This window comes from Dipteris shenzhenensis, chromosome 10, assembly GCF_047967505.1.
Source record: "Dipteris shenzhenensis isolate YYH24624 ecotype China chromosome 10, Dip_SZ_1.0, whole genome shotgun sequence".
In the NCBI taxonomy this organism is placed as follows: domain Eukaryota; kingdom Viridiplantae; phylum Streptophyta; class Polypodiopsida; order Gleicheniales; family Dipteridaceae; genus Dipteris; species Dipteris shenzhenensis.
The window spans coordinates 12,488,144-12,506,394 of record NC_141605.1 but is presented as its reverse complement, the minus strand read 5'-3'; the positions used below and the strand labels follow the sequence as shown (position 1 = coordinate 12,506,394).

At 41.5% G+C, this 18,251-nt stretch overlaps 1 protein-coding gene across 1 annotated transcript; it reads left to right on the top strand.

The window, feature by feature from the left end:
• Nucleotides 1-13,372: 13,372 nt before the first annotated feature.
• LOC147897413 (uncharacterized) lies at nt 13,373-17,409 on the top strand. The gene is made up of 5 exons (XM_087380778.1): nt 13,373-15,234; nt 15,327-15,441; nt 15,880-16,104; nt 16,711-16,845; nt 16,974-17,409. The coding sequence occupies exons 1-5, from the start codon at nt 13,980-13,982 to the stop codon at nt 17,110-17,112; spliced, it is 1,869 nt and encodes a 622-aa protein (XP_087236904.1). The 5' UTR covers nt 13,373-13,979; the 3' UTR covers nt 17,113-17,409.
• The last annotated feature ends 842 nt before the right edge of the window (nt 17,410-18,251 follow it).

Sequence of the window (18,251 nt, the reverse complement as noted above, 5' to 3'; positions counted from 1 at the left end):
ATCCTCTGGATCATCTATTTGGAAAGCAGCCTCTACCTGTGCTCTATTGCATGTAAAATATGCTATACTGATATGGCGAGGTGACATTTCCTCTCCGAAGCTATCCAACATGAGCTAGTCATTCCATGAAAGGAAAAGGAGATGGAGGATTACAATAGCTTACCAGGTGGTAGAAATGAGCTAGTGTCAGGTAAGCTTTGCATGCTATCCTGACAGTGGAAGTGTAATGTTGATGTTGTGATCTTCTTTGCCAATTTTGATGTACTGTTCTTGTTTTGGTGTGTTGTTGATGTTGCTGGCGTACGTCTCTTTTCCAATAGGAGTTTGACTATCAGCTGTCTTTTGATTATTGATGCAATTGTCGGGGTCTTGCTTTGTGAGTCACAGTTTGAAGCCTTGAGCCTTGTTGGATTCAAACAATGGCTCCTATAGTTGCCACTAAATGACAACTTTCATACAGTCAGTCGAAGTTCTCCTTGGTGGAGTAGTGCTTTTAATACTGATATGCACATATGCTGAAGTAGTGCTTAGAGATCCTCCTCTACTAGTGTATTCACTAGTATAGATTTTTCTATGTTTTCTAACATTTGCTACCGTATGCGATTTCTAATGTCATTTGTAATCATGGGCATATTTGTTAGCTTTGTACACGCATGTGCGATCCCTATGACACAATTGTGAGCTTGATGTTTTTCAGAGTTATTGTTTGTACCTTGTTCTAATGACTCCCTCTTACCAAAGGTGTATTTAACCTATCCCATGGTTAGTGTTCATGTGGGTGGAAGCTATGCCTTCAACAAGGTGTATCTACCAAATCATCCTCTTCTAGCCACTTTGCATGCAATGATGAATAGCTACTAAATTTCACCTAGTGTTAGGAAACTCTACCTCTAATTTTCCTTTCCTTATGTTCCAAGTAGTGGCTCCTCAACCTCTGGTTGCATCTCAAAAGGCATATCCTTTGGCACATCTCCGAGCTTAAGGAGACTCACATGGAAAGGCTTGTGAATTCTCTAGTGATCTGGTAGCTTCAACTTGTAAGCTACATTAATTATCTTTTCTGAAATTTGAAAAGGCCTATAGTATCTCATACTAATCTTAGAGAACAAACTATCTTTGCCCCTCTTCTTTTTTAGCTTTGCCTTTTGTTGGCTCTTTCCCATGGTTTTTGCAGGAAGATAAGGTGTTCTAGGTATGCAGGGTTTTGAGGATTTTTGTCACCTATAGATATATCGGTGTTGTCATTTGTAGTATAAGTGTAGCTTTAAGTTAGGACCTCGGGTCATATTTCGGTGAGAGACATAAGCTTAAGTGCGGTAAGAAAACATCGTGCATGTTTGTATGAAAGGAACGTGCATCATCATGATTTGGGTAATGAAGGATTTTGCCTCCATTGGGGGTTGAAACATTTAGGAGGAGTTTAAGAGTTTGAGGGAGGTTCAGGGTTTAAGGTTCAGGGTTTAGAAGAGGTTCCAAGGCTTAGAAGAGGGTCCAAGGTTTAGAAGAGGTTCAGAGTTCAAAAGGAGTTCTAGGGTTCAAAAGGAGTTTAAGGGTTAGAAGGAGGATCCAAGGTTCAGAGTAGAGTACAGGGAGGAGAACTCATCTCCCTCATAGGAGGTCAAGGGTTGAGGGACTAATCTATGGGAGAAGTGTTTAGGGGGAGCATAGGAGTGGGAGAGGAAGAAGGTGTGAGAGCATGAGGGAGGAAGAGGGAGGAGGAGGAGAAGGGAGGAGAAGGGAGGAGAGGGAGGAGGAGAGGAGGAAAAGGGAGGAGGAGAGGGAGGAGGAGGGAGGAGGAAAGGAAGGAGAAGGAAGGGGGAGAGGGAGAGAAGGACTTGCAAGGTTGGGACATGATTTTGGACGTGGAATGCAAGGAAGCATGGACACTTGGAGACAATTGCTTGGAATACCAAAGTAGAACTCAACACAATGCCCCAAAGATGGTGGGCATCATTCCATTATGGGGTATTTATACAAGTTGGAGAGCTTCTCTCTCTGCATGTAGGAATTGTAAGACATTCTCTCTCTAAATGTAGAACTTGCATCTAGGATGTGCATATAGAAGTTGCATGCAGGAGTTGCATGTTGCATGTAGGACTTGCATGTAGAAACTGCATGTAGGAATTGAATGTAGAACTTGCATGTAGAACATGCATGTAGGAGTTGCATGTAGGAATCGTATGTAGAAGTTGCATGTAGAACATGCATGTAGGACTTGCATGTAGGACTTGCATGTTGAACATGCATGTTGGACTCCTAAGAGAGATTCTTTCTAGCCTTATGCAGGTACAAGTGGAGCTTTGCGACTACTCTACACACACATTTTGTGCTACTTCAGTTAGCATAGAGACAACACCTTTTCAGAACACAAAAGAACCCAATCAACTTTTGTTAACACTAGTTCACAGTGGTGACAATTAGCTTCCTTCTTTTGCTTTGAATTACTCTTTTGGAGAGGTCTCTTTACCTTCTAATATGCCACATCCATGCTCTCAACATACTTATCAGCTTTAAAAATCTTGTTTTAAGTGTGCAAGATAGGCAGGACTTTCCTCCCAAGTCTTCCAAATGGAGCTTTCCCAGTGGAGGTATGCACAATATTATTGTAAGTAAACTCCACTAAGGGAAAATATTGTTCCCACTGTGTCTTATGCTCAGACACAACATTTTAGCAAGTCGAGTATAGTGGAATTAGCCTCTTTGAACTGCCCATCCATTTGAGGATCCATCATAGGGATGGTGTGTTGAACGACCTTGGGAGGCATGCCCTTCATATCCGTGTACTTCCAGAAAAACAACCTTCATATTCTCAAAGGAGGGCAATCAAGGCCTCTTCTTGCTTGACTGTGAGATCATTGGCTATGTAGACCAATTTAGAGTCTTCATCCTCAACCTACAAGGTCTACTTCCTTAACCTTAGCTAGACCATCGTACTTCATATCCATGTAATTCCAAGAAAAACAATCTTCATATTCTCAAAGGAGGGCAATCAAGGCCTCTTCTTGCTTGACTGTGAGATCATTGGCTATGTAGACCAGTTTAGAGTCTTCATCCTCAATCTGCAAGTTCTACTTACTTAACCTTAGGCAAACCATCGTAACCATATTGGCTTCCCTCCTTGGTTGTTCTCTTAGCTTGCTCTACCTCATGATCTGCTCACCCTTGCAGAGATATATTCAATCTAAGGACCTAGACCAATCCTACCTTGTGCATGAAGTGTCCTCCTAGCATAACATCGTAACCATCTAGTTGTTCATGGCCCTCCAAAGGATAGGGTTTCGCCTGAATAGGGTAGTGATGGGCATTTTAACCTCTGTGGACAAGAATGTAGCTAAGTCGGCTACATCTTGAGGTTGTGTAATTGGCTCCCAACCTATTGATTGTGGCTCTTATAAGTCATAAATTCCATGTGGGGTCCTCCTCAAACATTTTATGCCTTAGGAGTGAACATCCCGCCAATGAGCCACCTGATCCTTCCTCTTCCACCTTTTCCAATATGGGAAAGGCCTTAGGGGCTCTACTAAGGCTTGATAGTTTGGATTTGGGTCTTGAGCCATTGCTCAAATATCTTTTGGCAATACCATAATAGCTACTATGCCTTAGCAAGGCATTAGTTCTTGACAATGGGGTTTGGATATTCACCCTAATCCTTGGGGGTTGGGTCTTCCTTGTAACTTGGTACCTCCATTGTATTGTCCCTGCCTCTAGGCAGTTGATTGGTTAGATTCTAAACTGATGGGGTGTGTCCTAAAGATGATGAATTGGATACGATGGCTGTGTCCTCATTGAACCTGCTCTAAATTATTACTCTCCGATCCTCTTCCTCTCTGACCGCACTCATATGGTTTATATCCTTGGGCTGGGCTATACCCATCTTATCCCTCTTAGTCTAGTTATGGAATTATTTGCTTAAAGCTCTGGCCTAGGCCATACTGGTTACATTTAATGACATCAAAGAAACTTGGCCCCTTTTGATACTCAACAAACTAATGCTTGTCTTAGAGTCTATAGCCATTCTAGGGGTCTTACAAATTGGGTAGTCTTGGTAAAGATGGTCCACCCCACAACCAGAGCACAATGGCACACCCATATTTGTGGTGGTTGTTGCAGGTAGAGGTTGATGATCTTTATAAGGGAAGTCCCTTAGGAAGTGGTCCTTGGAATTTAAAACAAGCCATTGATGGATTCATATCCCTTGCCTTTTGAGTGGTGGGAGCTACTTGATAGACCTGGATATACTGTTCATCATACATAATATAACGACTTACATAGTTGGACTTGTATGGAGGACTCTCGTATTGTGGGGAGTCACTTACCAAAAGAGCATGGTCTGGTTCCTCCCACTCTTGTGGCAGCTCCTCAATAACCATTTGATTCATAGGAGTAATCCAAGGTGGGGGTTGGGGACACAAGATTGGTGGAGGCAATGGGAGGTGTTGAGCCCTATCTTGGCATTGATTGGTAGGAGGGTCTCCTTGAATGGTCAATTATCCTTGATTGGACAGATTTGGTGGTGCAGGTAAGGTCAAGGGTGGGGCCTTTGATGGTAAATTGACTAGAGGGTAACCTTTGGGTAGTGACACAGGGAGGTCTCATGGTTTCCCCATTGAGCACAACGGGCACAGTAGAGTGCTGGCCTATCCCTAAGGCAGGTAGTAGGATAATTTCATGTGTAGATGCCACATGTGCACACATTGTCTCATCATGAAAATAGGTGAGTATTGCTTGGTCCTTCCATTGTCAATCCCCCCTTAAGCTGTTGGATTAATTAATTTAAGAAGTCGGTGGCCAACTCTTCCATGTTTACGCCCTTAGTGGGTAGAGTTATCTCCTTGACTTCACCCTCACTCATGGTTTTACTAGTTTGAGACACATCAGATGAAGCCACTTGTGTCTTATCCACTTGAGCCTTCTCTTTCATGTTATCCCCTAGGCATATAGCTATCTTGCTATGTAGCTCAAAATACATAGGGTTCATGGCAAAGAGATGGTCATGGAGCTTGGAGTCCCACAGTCCTATGAGGAAGCGTGGCAAGAGTTACGCATCCAGAATTCTTTTATGTGGCTTGCATTGTGAATTTAGGTGCTTAATCTAGGAAATATAGTCATGAAGGGACTTTGTCTCCTACTGCTTTACCTCATATAGTTGGTTAATAGGGATCCATTTAGAACTACTGGAGGCAAACCCCACTATGAATTACTTTCTTAGCATATCCCAATTGATTTTTTCCTCAAGGTTCAATGCAATATAGTCACAAAGGGACTCTGTCTTCTTCTGCTTAACCTCGTATAGGTGGTTAACCTCATACAACTAGGTAATAGGGCTCCATTTAGGACTACACGAGGCAAACCCTAGTATGAATGTCTTTCTTAGCATATCCCAATTGCTTTTTTCCTCAAGGTTCAGTATCCCATTATCATGCTTTGCCACCATTGAGGCTCATTCCAAAGGCATTGATCTTGTCTAGGTCATCTATGTCCTCAAAGGTCTCACAAATTTGCTCGAACCTTTCCACATGGGACATTGTATTTTCTTTAGCCAAGAATTTAGTAATAATTTTGGAGATGGTGACTGGTTTGCTCCTTGAGGAGTAAGTATCCCTTCCAATGAAGGTTAGTGGCATGGCCCCCCTTCCAAGTGCTTACACTAGGATCCTCATGGTTTCATTTGTAAGCAAAGTTTATGAGCCTTCACAAGCACCATGGTGCACTCATGTGGCAAAATCGACATTCATATTAACACACCATTGCCATATTAGTGATATATTGACCACCAACAATGATGTACTTCCACTCCTTAATAGAAAGCTATCGTTGTTGCTAGTCGTTAGATATCTATATAGGGAATGTACCATGAGAGAGATATGGCAACAAATCATCATAATCCATCTTAGTGAGATCAACAATAAAAATAATAGCATCAAGAAGCTCGATGGTGTAATAGTTGAGATAAACAATTTGCTCTTGCATGTGATTTTCCAAGTTTATAAATTATTAAGAATCCCAAAATTACATTTCCTATAAAAAAAACCTTGATCTAACCAATCTACCCTAAATTATGGCTTTGTTAATAAGATATAATAATTCTTGATGATCCACATAAAATATGAACTGATTGCCCAATAAATAATGTTTTTATTTTTTAACATTGTACACCATACCTAGTGCTTTTTGCTTAGTTGTACTATAGTTGCAATTGGGTTGGGTCATTAGTCTACTGGCAGTACCATTTGGTTGATCTAGAATAATCCCAATGGCATATCCAAAAGCATCCACATGAACATGAAAAATGAGATCCACATGAATGTGAAAATGATATCCCATCTTAGTTTTCTGAGAATGGGTGTTTTAGAAGCATGTTTCTTGACTTCATGAAATGCATTAGACAACTCGAGTGTCCACTAGAACTTCACATCTTTCTTTACAAGTTCATAGAATGGCGTAACTATTTTAGGAAAATCTCAAATGAAACGCATGTAGAAGCTGATAAACCCAAGAAAAGTCCATAATTGAGTTAAAATAATTAGTTCAAGCATGCTCTCTATAGATTGTATTTTCCTTGGTTTAGTCCTTATTCCATCCTTGGACATTACATGGCCAAGTAGGACACCAACTCGGACACACAAAACACTCTTTTCTAGATTTAATGAAATGCTAACGTGTATGTGCCTATCAAAACTTTAGCCAAATATATCATATGATCAAAGACAACCGAATAAAGAAATAAATCATCTAAATAAATAGCAATGACCTTGGTTATATAGTCTCTGAGCGTTTCAACTATAAATCTCTAAAAGGTAGATGGTGCATTCTCGAGTCCAAAAGGCATGACTTTAGTGGTATAAACACCCCATTCGGTAATGAAAGTAGCCTTGCACTAATCCTTTGGTGCAATAGAAATTTGATTATAGCCATTCTAGCCATCCATAAATGAGTACATCTCATGTCCTACAACTTGGTCAAGTATACCATCTATGAATGGGATAGAAAAAGGATCTGGTACACTTTGAGTGCATTTAGCTTCCTATAATCCACACAAACTCGAAGTTTTCCATTTTTCTTAGGAACTACCACAATAGAAAATAACCAATCACTTCTATCAATTTCATAGATAAACCCTACTTGGATTAGCTTATCCAACTTGGCTTTGACTTGCTTTTCATAGTTTGGGTTCATCCTGTACATTTTCTACCTAGTAGGTTTAGCATGGGTACCAAGAGAATTCTATGTTGGCAAATTTATGTAGGCACTCCCTTCAAATTAATATAAATTTAAGCAAAACATCTTTATACTGCATGTATAAATTCTTGACTTCTTGCAAATAACAACCACATAAGCACTAACAACTACTCTTTTGGTTCTTAATTTGATCCCAATTTCAGTTCTTGACTTGGTTCTAGTAGTAGCTATTTAGAATGTCAAAAAATGACTGTGAGCTGGGGCTTTGAGCTGGGGCTTATTAGCAATCTCCCTTCCCTCAATGAAATCCTTAGTAAATTACTAGGATGTAGGTGTTGTTGTGCAGCAATTTTGTCTTCTTTGATATTGTATTTTAGGTAAGCAGTGACCTTGAAGATGTCAAGCTCTCCTATTGGTAATATCTAAAGCTCCATAAGCCAACTTTCAAGACCTTGTGGAAACTGGTCGTTGATTTTCAAATCCTGTGGTCTGTAACTTTTAGGCACCTTGATTGGTTGAAATTTATCAACTTGGCTCCCAAGTTATAGAACACCTTGGCAATTTTTAGACAGGTTCTACCCAATAATAAAGGATAGGCATTTTCTTCCATGGAAATAACAAAATAAACTCACTATGTAATGATTACCACCAATGGTAAGAATAACAGGAAAAGGCATTCCACAAGCCATTGGTCTACCATCCAAACTCGGAATGGAGAAGGCTTCATATCCTTCAATTGCAATTTTTAAACTATAGCTACAGATATCATGTTCACTCTAGAACCACCATTCACAATGACTCCTAAGGCCTTTGTTTTTTAATTTTGATAGTAATCATAGGTACTTCATCACCCACCATTGGAGTATCAATAACTGGGATAGTACCTAATGAATGCATGGTCTTGATAGGTGGTTCTTCACTCTAAAGTTTTTGGAGTAAAAACTCCTTACAAATAAGGTGCAATTTTAAAGAATTCTACAATTGCAAGGCTGATCTTCATGTGCTAGAAAATCTCACATTCTTTTTCCATTTTAGGACTTGGGTTCACTTCAAAACCCGATACTGCCTAATATTTGGCTAGCAAAATCCTCTACTAAGCTATTTGCTGGTGGCACTTGCTGGTGGCACTGTACTTAGATTAGGAGGTCGGTGCACAACTAGAGCTTTACCTTTCAATTCTTGAGTTATTCATGAGGCAACCACTTTTTGTGTATTCCAATTGAGATCACATGTGGGAGATGTTGATCCATCTTCATTGGTGACGTGCTATTGTGAACGTGTTATTGCATGGGCATCAACTAGACTAGGAAGTTTTGCTAATATTGCATGGTGCCAAGGCTTGAGTTTTGGCCTTTCCTTATTGCTTTGAAGAAATTTTAAATGCTCTTGCCACAATGGGCACTCATCCTTGGTGTGGTCACCATTACAAAAATAAGAGTGAATCTATGAAGGACCTTAATTCTTATCTTTCCCATTTTTTCATTTACCTTTACCTTGCTTGGCTTTTAGTGATCATGCCTCCTTGCTTTTGGACTTGGGCTCAACCTAATTCAATTTTGGTATCTTGTTTTTGGAATAATGTCAAGTAGACTCATCATGTCCATATTTAAAATAAATCCCACACAATAATTTTTTTGGCAATCATCCTCTCTATGTCCCTTCTTGGAGAACTTATTGCACCATATTTCTTACTGAATTGGCTTCTCCCTGAATCCTATCTCTTTCAAGGCCTTTTTCAAAGTCAATCCAACTTATTAGGCTTGATTGAGGCATCATCGTCATCATTTGCTTCAATTTTTTTTTAATCTTGTTTTTAGAGGGCACACTCTTTTTTTGATGCAATAGCTCAATTCAACAATTCTTCATATGTATTTGTTGAATTGGCTATATTCAAATATTGGAGATCAATTTGAGTACATCTTGTAATTAACTAGGTTTACAATGACTTGTCATCTAGAATTCTACTAAGCAGATGAATCAAAGCCCGCTATCTGAGCAAAAATCTTGAATAGATTCATTTTCCTTCTCCTTTATGTCACTGAGTTTACTATGAACATTGTCTTCATTGATCTCTTATTGGAATCTCTTAAGAAAATCCTCAGACATTTGTTTCCAATCCTTAAAATAACCAATAGAAAATTGGTTGAGCTATCTTTGTGAGTGTGCACAAAAAATAATTGATGTATTCCTCCTTTTTCATAGCACCATTGATATGACAAACTCATAGCAAACTCTACAAGTGACTATAAGGATCTTCATCTTTAGTCCCCTTGAAATCTTGGAATGGAGTGGTGAGTTTGACCTTAACAGTAGCCAATTCAAGGGATTTTGGTGACTGCTTAGCTTTGTCATCATGCTCATGATGGCATTCCCCTACATGAGGCAACATTTTAGGTGAAGTCATTATTATTCGCTTGCCAACCTTTGGTATTATTGGCCTCAATCATTGATGATGTGTATGGTCACACCCCTATATTGGTACTAGAATCAGTGTTTGATTCCTTGAAGATGGGGCAACTAGGTGTTCCTTGTCTTGATAGTGACTGTTATCATAAAGCCTTGCTTCTATGACTATGCTTTAATTCTTGGCCAGAAGCTTGGTAATGACTATATTTAGTCTCTTGTCCTTCTATCTCTAACACATGTGTGGGCCTTCTTTATCATTATTGATTGGAAGGATGTCCACTTTAGAATTGGATTCATATCATTATTTTGGAGATCCATGCTTGTGGCTTGGTCTGCAATGTGAGCTATTGGACTTCTTAGAAAGGAGACTCTCTGTGGATGACTACTCAGAATCCTCTTACTAAAACCTGAATGTCATGCCTCTATTGAAGGGCTTAGGTCATCTTAGACATACACTTTGAATCGGCTCAATTCTAGTGTCCATATGATGCTACTCCTCTCCATGCATGGACAAGTCTTTGTCTATCCCAAATCCACCATTGCAAGTGGTTCCTTGGATCCTCTTCCTAGCTCCATTGTTTGTCTTGTACTAGAAATTCTAGATTCATAGCATCTTCGTGGTCTTCAATATTTTGCCAACCTCTTTGGCCTCTCCATAGGTATTCCTCTCATCTTCCCACGTGCCTTTATCTCCTCACCAAGCACATATAAGACATTATGTAATGCTTTGAATGATAAAAAAGGCGACCTAAGAGCACTCCTCAATCCAAACACCATTGTCAAACAAGTTTACAAGATGCTTAAAGCCTCATGCTATCTTGAGAGAAATCTTTCATAGTAGTTTGCTAGACCAAGTAGTTACCATATCTTAACTTGGGTCATCATAGACTACTGGTGGTATCTATGCACTCAATTTCTATGGAATCCTAACATTAATTTACTCTATTCCCCACTCGACACTTTTGATGTGTCATTGTTTGTATTATAGTCGTAATCCGTTCATTACAACAACTCGTATAAACTAATGACAGCTCCATTCAAACTTGGAATCACCTTCTATGCTACCTTACTCTCTACATAGAACTCATTGTCTCTCTTTAGTCTTGATCTCTACCTCAACAAGAAGGAGATTTACCGACTCAATTAAAGGTTATCTTATCACCTTCTATTCCTACTCCTAACTACAGGGTGGACTATGCTCCACCATTGGCCACTATTGGTTGTCTCTTGCATCTTTCCCTAATCTCTCAAGATGTGTCGCCCTGCAAGTCAATGCCGATCACATTCCTCCAATGCTCCAAGCTTGGCCTCCATCCAAACCCACCTATTCTGAGTTATTCATTGCTAAGTCATCCATCCCCAAGCCTCCTACTACCAAAGGTTACCACTCTCTTGCATGCATGCACATGTGTGTACACGCGCGCTCACATACATGCATGCACACACCATGTGAATTTTTTTTTTTTAGAGCTTTCATTGTTCTTATGCAACTAAGGAATAATGGTTTCATTGACACATTGAACAAATCCATACATGAGTCGTTTAATAGAATTTCATGTGTGTTGGAAACAAATAAGGAAGAGTAGAACCAATTCAAGAAGTCAAAAGCTTACAACAAGTTAAAGGCAAGGAGGGACAAACTTACACAAGCTCAAGCACCTAAGCAAGTGTCAAAGCATAGAGAGCCAAAGCCACCACTACAAATAGTGATTGGATGGAGCCATAAAATATTCAATTGAAGATCTTAAATGGCAATGCCTTACATAAGGTCTTCATGCCCAGATCTAAGCTAATGGAGGTCTAGGCATGACCCATGAGCAAAGGGACCACCATATTTGAGGGGATTTGACACCAATGTGATGAATTTTAGGTGTAGTTCAATGAAGCCTTGCAATTATTAACTTGCCCATTGAGCTCCCTGGCCCAAATAACTGATGACAAGATGTCCTCAAAGGTGAATTAGAGTAGGAATGATAGGACAAAAATCTACAATGATGACCTAAGAAGCATTACCAAAGGCTAACCCCAATGGTGCATCTCCTTGTGCCATCCATCTGGCAGACGACCTCACTCTGGCACCCTCTGCTTTGTGGAATTCGAGCTGCCTAAGGACAGCTTCACATTGTTGCATCTCCCTAATGTCCTGTTCCTCCAAAGCATCTTTCTCCCTCAGTCTTTTGAGTTTCACTCTTGAGCTGAAGTCCAAACTCCGCCGCCTGCAGCTTGCCCAGACTCCGCCTACCTTAACAACAGTAGAAATCCCTTTGTCAAAGGCTCTGATTGGATCTTTTGTCGCTCTGACTCCCTGTCTCCAGGCGGATTCCAAAGCCCTACAGTTGCCTTCATTCAATAAAGATGCATTGAGTTTGAAGGATTGACGATCCTTCATAATTGGCTGTGACCCAATGACAAAAGAAACAATGCAAGGCATATGATCAGAGAAGGGGGGCAGACCCAAGAAGCACCCCGACTGAACTAGCATAGGTCAAGCACAGTTGACTACAAGTTACCTGCTCTTCTTCTGAACCATGTGGATCTCCTGTCTAGCAGGCCAAGCTGGCGAGCTTCTACAAAACCATGCTGCTCTTGCATCATGGACCAGGCGCTGCTCATAGCTTCGGGGTGATTGAAGCCCGCGACTGTCACCAGTCTGGCATTGAGGTCTTGGTCTCCCATCCAATCCCAAAATTGATTCGCCTCCCTAGCGTTTGTAGGAACATACACCGAGATAATAGAAAGAGGTTCTCCCTCGACATCGAAGACTACCCCTATTACTGAGCCCTCATCTTGCACCAAGCATTGCGAAGCTCTAAGCTCCTTTCGACAGAGGATAGCTGAGCCTCCCGATCCTCTTTTCCTGCAAGTTGAGAAAACATCAAATTCCTTAAAAAGAGCAGCTAAGAAAAAAACGTCCTCCTCTCCCAGCGTCAACTCTTGAAGACAGGCCACATTAGCCTTCGAGCCACGAATACTCTCAACTAGTATCCATCTCTTAGCTCGAAGGCCCAGTCCATGGACATTGCATGCATGATTACAAGGGAGGTTTGGGCTAGGAAACACATGGAATTGATTTCCCTTACCTCCCTTCTCCATTTTCGGGTTGGATGTCCTTGTGCGGGATCCTTGTGTTGAAGTCGAGGATTTGATCATTAGAGAGACCGAGACGCTGTGGGAGTAAAGTGGCGGGTTCCTTGGATCAAGCGCTGCTTCCCTTGAATCCACAGCCTACGAAGCTTTGGGAACCCATCCAACCAATCGCCTCTCCCCTTCCCCTCATACATTTCTCTGCCCTGCCTCTACAATACTCCTTCCTGTCTCTGCGCTGCTCGTCCCTGCTTCTGCTGCCCCTCAGTTTGTCGGCGTGGGAACTGATGATCGGGTGGCTGTTTGGAAACTCAACAGCCACTGGTGTCTGATGGGAAATCTCAGTGCAGGGAAAAATGGAGCTTTTTCCCCTGCGTGGAAACAGGTCGCGAGATGAGGAGGCGGAGTTGAGCACCTGTGTGGCGAGACGAGTCGTGTCGGACTTGAGCTCCCGCATCTGAGTGCTCCAACGCGCAGCGCACCCGCATGGACGATTGGCACGCGGCGGGAGTCGAACGGATGCTGGCACTCGCGCACCAGACAGACAGACAGATAGGCAGGCAGGCAGGCAGGCAAATGATGCGCGCAGGAAGTTTTTGAATGTTTGATGAAATGAGAGATGCTGTTCCCTCGTTTTTCAAAATTTGAAAAAAGCCCTCTCTTTCATCTCTTCTTCTTCTTCGTCCCCGCTTGATTTCTTCATTTTGCTCACACCTATGGAGCCCTGATGTCGCCCTGATTTCTTCATTTTTGCTTACAGCTATGGAGCCCTGATCGAGCCGCTACCTTCCTTTGCATTGCTTTGTCACACTTCCCAGATTGTTTTGTCTCTACAGCCAAACGAGTCGTGGCAAAAATAGAGTCCAAGCAGCAGAGACCGGAGGCAGAACGACGGCGCTTTATAACTATGGAGCTGTAATCTGAGGTTGGGGCGAGTGCCGAACTTGTTTGTCTGTCTGTGTGTGTATAGAGATATTTCATTTCCTGAGTCGAAGGAGGAGACAGTGGAGGGACAAGGAGCGCGCGTCCAGGCTCGAATATAACTGTGCAGCTATAATCTGAGGTTGGGGCGGGTGCGTGCGAAATCTGTGTGAAACTGCCTCTTTGCCGGAACAAAGGACACAGAGACTAGCCGAGGAGGAAGACCGGGGCGAGCAAGTCGAATAGCAGAAGGCAATCAGGCGATCGAGGAGGTCGTTTAGAGCTGTGATCTTGTGTTTGTGCATCTAGGTAATTGTATCGCCTTGAAGTCCGAAGCCTCAAACCATTCGTTCCCTATATTGCTGCAAATCAGCACAGTAAATTAACAAATGAGAATCGTCAGAGTGGAGAACTCCGTTCTGCCAACGGAGATAGTCCTTTGGGGCGACTCCGATGACAATTGCATGGAAGATCAGGAAGATGGCGAGATCGTGGAATTGCGAGACTCCGGTATATCTCGCTGGAAAGAGATCCACCAAAAGGCTGGAAGGAAAGATGCTGTTATTGAAACGCAATGCCCGAATCATGGCTGTCTTCAATGGAATCACGACCGTAGGAAGGATTGCAAATCGAAGGAAAGTCCTAAGGATTGCCGTTATAGGGAGAATCTGCATGCAAAAGATTACCGAGGGAGCTGCCGTTCTCGGGAGAATCTGAATGCCAAAGACAACCGATGGAGTAAGTCTGGAGCTCAGCACGGAGTTTCACCGCGGGTATCCTCTGCCAGATGCTACGCGCCAAGGGATGAGCACAAGTCTGGCGAGTTTGAAGGAGCTAGGCGGGCAGCAAGCCGAAGGAGCGGGGGACGACGTGAAATGTGGAGTCCAACTGAGAGATACGGCTCTCGCATGAGAGAAATGGAGCCTGATCTCACTGGTTCGAGAGGCTTCATTGGGACGAAGAGGCCGGAGAGGGATGCAGGTCCCTGCGACGCATCAGAATGCAAGCGTCATTCCAAGCGGTATGGCAACCAGAAGCAGGGCTGTGGGAGAGTTTCTACCTGGATGGTGACGAATCTAGGGGCTGAAGAGTCCAAGGACGCTCTCAGAGAGAGATCGAATGAAATAATGAACAATGCGGAGGCTGAGGGCGAGCACAGCCACGGGGAATGCGAGGAGAAGATCAAAATCAGCGATGAAAGCTCGGAAGAGGGAGTTAATCCTCAAGGTGACTGCGATGCTCACCTTGACAACGCGCAATACTATGAGATGCTCGCGTCGCTGTTGCTGGACGATTTTTCGTCCACTCTTATGCAGACCCGTTCCCAGTCCCGTGGCTCAATATTCGAAGAGAGCATGGATTTTGAGAAAACCGAGACTGCTCAGGGTGAAGACGAGTGCCATTACCGCAGCAAACCTGAAGATATGCTGTCTGAGCCACATGAGATGAAGTACGATGGGAATGGCAATAAACAGGATAAGCGCTGCTCCGATTCAACAGGTTTGAGAGAGCTTGATAGAGGCAAATCAAGCCGCTCTGGAGTTGAGAACCAGAAGGAGAATTTCGGTCCTGCAAGATCTACACCGCCTGCATCGCGAGTCTTTGTGGATGTCTCAAACAAGTTCAAAATCCAAACTACTCCGGGTCAGCATCTGAGCCATGTTTTCTTCAATGCTTGTTTAGTTCTTCACAATCCATAGCAGTTCCCTGATACAAATCGAATTGTTTTGTCTCAGTTGTCAAAGAGCAACTTCAGGAGAATGATTGCCATCGCCTGAGTCAAAGGCAGAGGCAAATTGATTTCGGGAAGAACACCCTGGGATATGAACGCTACGTCGAGCTTGTTCCAAGGTATGTGCATTTCTCTACGTTCATTGTTTGTGATAGCCTTGGATAGCATCTTTGTACATGTACAAACAAGCAATCCGTAAGGCAGGATATGCTAATTTAAAGGTTGTAAGAAGGTTTCAGAATCTCTGTCGGCCTATTCCATCACCTATCCCTGTATCCCTGCAGTTTCTGTCTCTGTCAGCTCAGTTTGCCTTTCTGTATAATTGAGCTCTATGTGATCTATAAGAACATTTGTTAACTGATTAGTTTGTGCTTCTGTGTCTTATGCGATCATAAGAAATGTGAGATTTCTGTTCACAATCGTTGGTCCCCTCATTACTGCATGTGTGAGGAGAAGCTGGCTCTCAGGTTATTAATTTAGAGAGGCCCAGAAGCTAATCTCGAGATTCAGTTTTTTATGCTCTTGGCTTGATGTTTGGTTTCTCATGATCTTTACAGGTCGAAAAGGGCAAGAAAGGATCCACAGACACCGAATCTGAAACAAGTCTGTAGCAAACGCAGCTGGGATGGGCAGATTCGCAAATGGAGGCGCTTGCTTCATGCCTATGATCCTCCTAAAGAAGATGATGAGGAGCTTGCAGAAGAATTCAACATCAGCACCAAATCAGGCCAGGGTCACACTGAGGCTCAGAATCCAAAACCTACTGTCAATGACTATCCAAGGTGCAGCATAAGCTCGATCCCTTTTTTTCCTTGTCGATTGCAGGCCCTTTTGCAGCACATTGCTTATTTTGTACTCCAAAGTCTTCTTGTCCTGATGCAACAGAAATGATAGTGATTGCATGAGAGTATCATGAGTGCTCAGGATAGAGCCTGGTTTCATGCTGATGGACAGCAAACATCGAGGGATAATTGCAAGGAAATGCTTGTATATTTAATTGAGAATACCTAAGGATCTAAAGAGGTTGAATATGAACTAGAATTGCAAACATGTGAAAGATCTTTTGTATAATTGTTGAGCTACAAATATTCAAACGGTATGTTTTAAAGAATAGGTATTTGCTTCTTTCATTTTGATAGACACCGTAACTAGCAGTAGCTCTTAGATGTAGCTATTAGGTGTAACTGGTAGCACTACTAGGTGCTCTCTAGACTCTTATGAAGGCAGCCACCAAAAGAACCATGTAGCAAGAACTAAAATAATGCCAGGAAATATTAAGCTTTTTATAGCTCGTGCAGAGAACTAAATAGCAAAAAAAGTGGTCCACCATATCATGCTTCTACCTATCTATTAAGACTAGGTGCTCCTTTCTTGTTGAGTCATCGCAGGAGACCTGATAGAGAAGTAGATTTTGATGGTGGCGCTGGTACCAAGCTGAATGATGGCCAAATCTCCCATGAGCACATGGAGATAGACAGCCTGAATAGCACTCCGGTCTGCAGAAGTATTAATCCGGTTTTCAGGTAACATTATGACATGAATTTTGGCTTTTTCTTTAGTTAACATTATGACGAATTTTGGCATATTCTTCAGTTCTCTGGGCAATTTCGTCTTTAGTTGGAGGTAAATAAATCCCTTTGTGTGCTTGCAGAACCCAAAGTCCGTGCTGCAATTCTAGGCAAGCTTCCAGTAAATCTTTGCATGATCCTTTATCAGAGACAGAAGAAAAAGGTAATCCCAGCGGGAATGACCTTATCATGTCCATTTACGAGGACTGGATGGAGTCTTGAGTAGTTCCCTGTTCTATCCATGTGTCTGAAGACAGCTGCCCGATTGTATCTGTGACTCACTGACATTTGTCAATGACAGGATTCAGTGTTTCTAAGCGTTTAATAGCACAGCGCTGCTTCTCTTGGTTGGTGTATTTTCTGAGGGCACGGCAAGTAATTGTACTACTCAAATAATGAGAAGGGCTATAGAGGATGCATCAAAACAAATTGTGTTGTGTTAGGTAGGCTTGGTTGAGACAGTTGATCACTTGGATATGGGATGCGTCAATTTTACGAGCAAAAACCTATGAGCAGGTTTATTCGTTTTTCAAGAGATTTAAAAATTTGTATTTCTTTAGGAAATATGATTTTTATACTTTTATTTCACTAAAGATTAGATTTCTTTTTCATAAAAATATATAGATTAGTCACTCATTCATTTTTACATAACATAAATTTTCTTATTCATAGGCATCCTTTTGTACCCCTATTGTTACCTTAAAAAAGTGTTTTAAAAAACTCTTTTAAGAAACATTCCTCATTATTCTCAATGTAATAATATTATACATATATAATTACTTTTTAAACACATTTATATCATATGGTAATATCTTTTTAGTGTTTTTATAGCATAAATAACAAGATATTTATGAACATGTTTTTAAAGAGTTTAGATTACTATAAATAAGTATTAACTTGGGCTTATATATCATTCTTATAAAATACATGTAATATTTAATATGATATATGTAATATTTTTTCAAAATATAATCCCATAGATGTACTCAAATGGGATTTTTCGATCAATTTGAGTGGTTGAATGACTATATTTGGACATTGGATGTTAAAGTTGTCATTTTTAAAAGTGTTGTTTAAGGTAGTTTCGCCAACGAAGCTACCTTGGAAGACTTACTTTAAAGGGGTTTCGTTGGCGAAACTATCTTAATGGTTTGTTTCAATGAGTTTTCTTTGGAGAAACCTTTTCATGAAGATAGGTTGAGAGGTTTTTCAATGTTATCTCTTATTAAGTTAGTTGTAAGAAGGATCATAAGGGAATTTTTATAGAGAAGTTTACTCTAGATGTGGGTTTTTTCAAAAGCCATTCCATTATGTTCTCACCATTTCCAAAGATTCATGTAAATATTTGTGTATAAAATAGG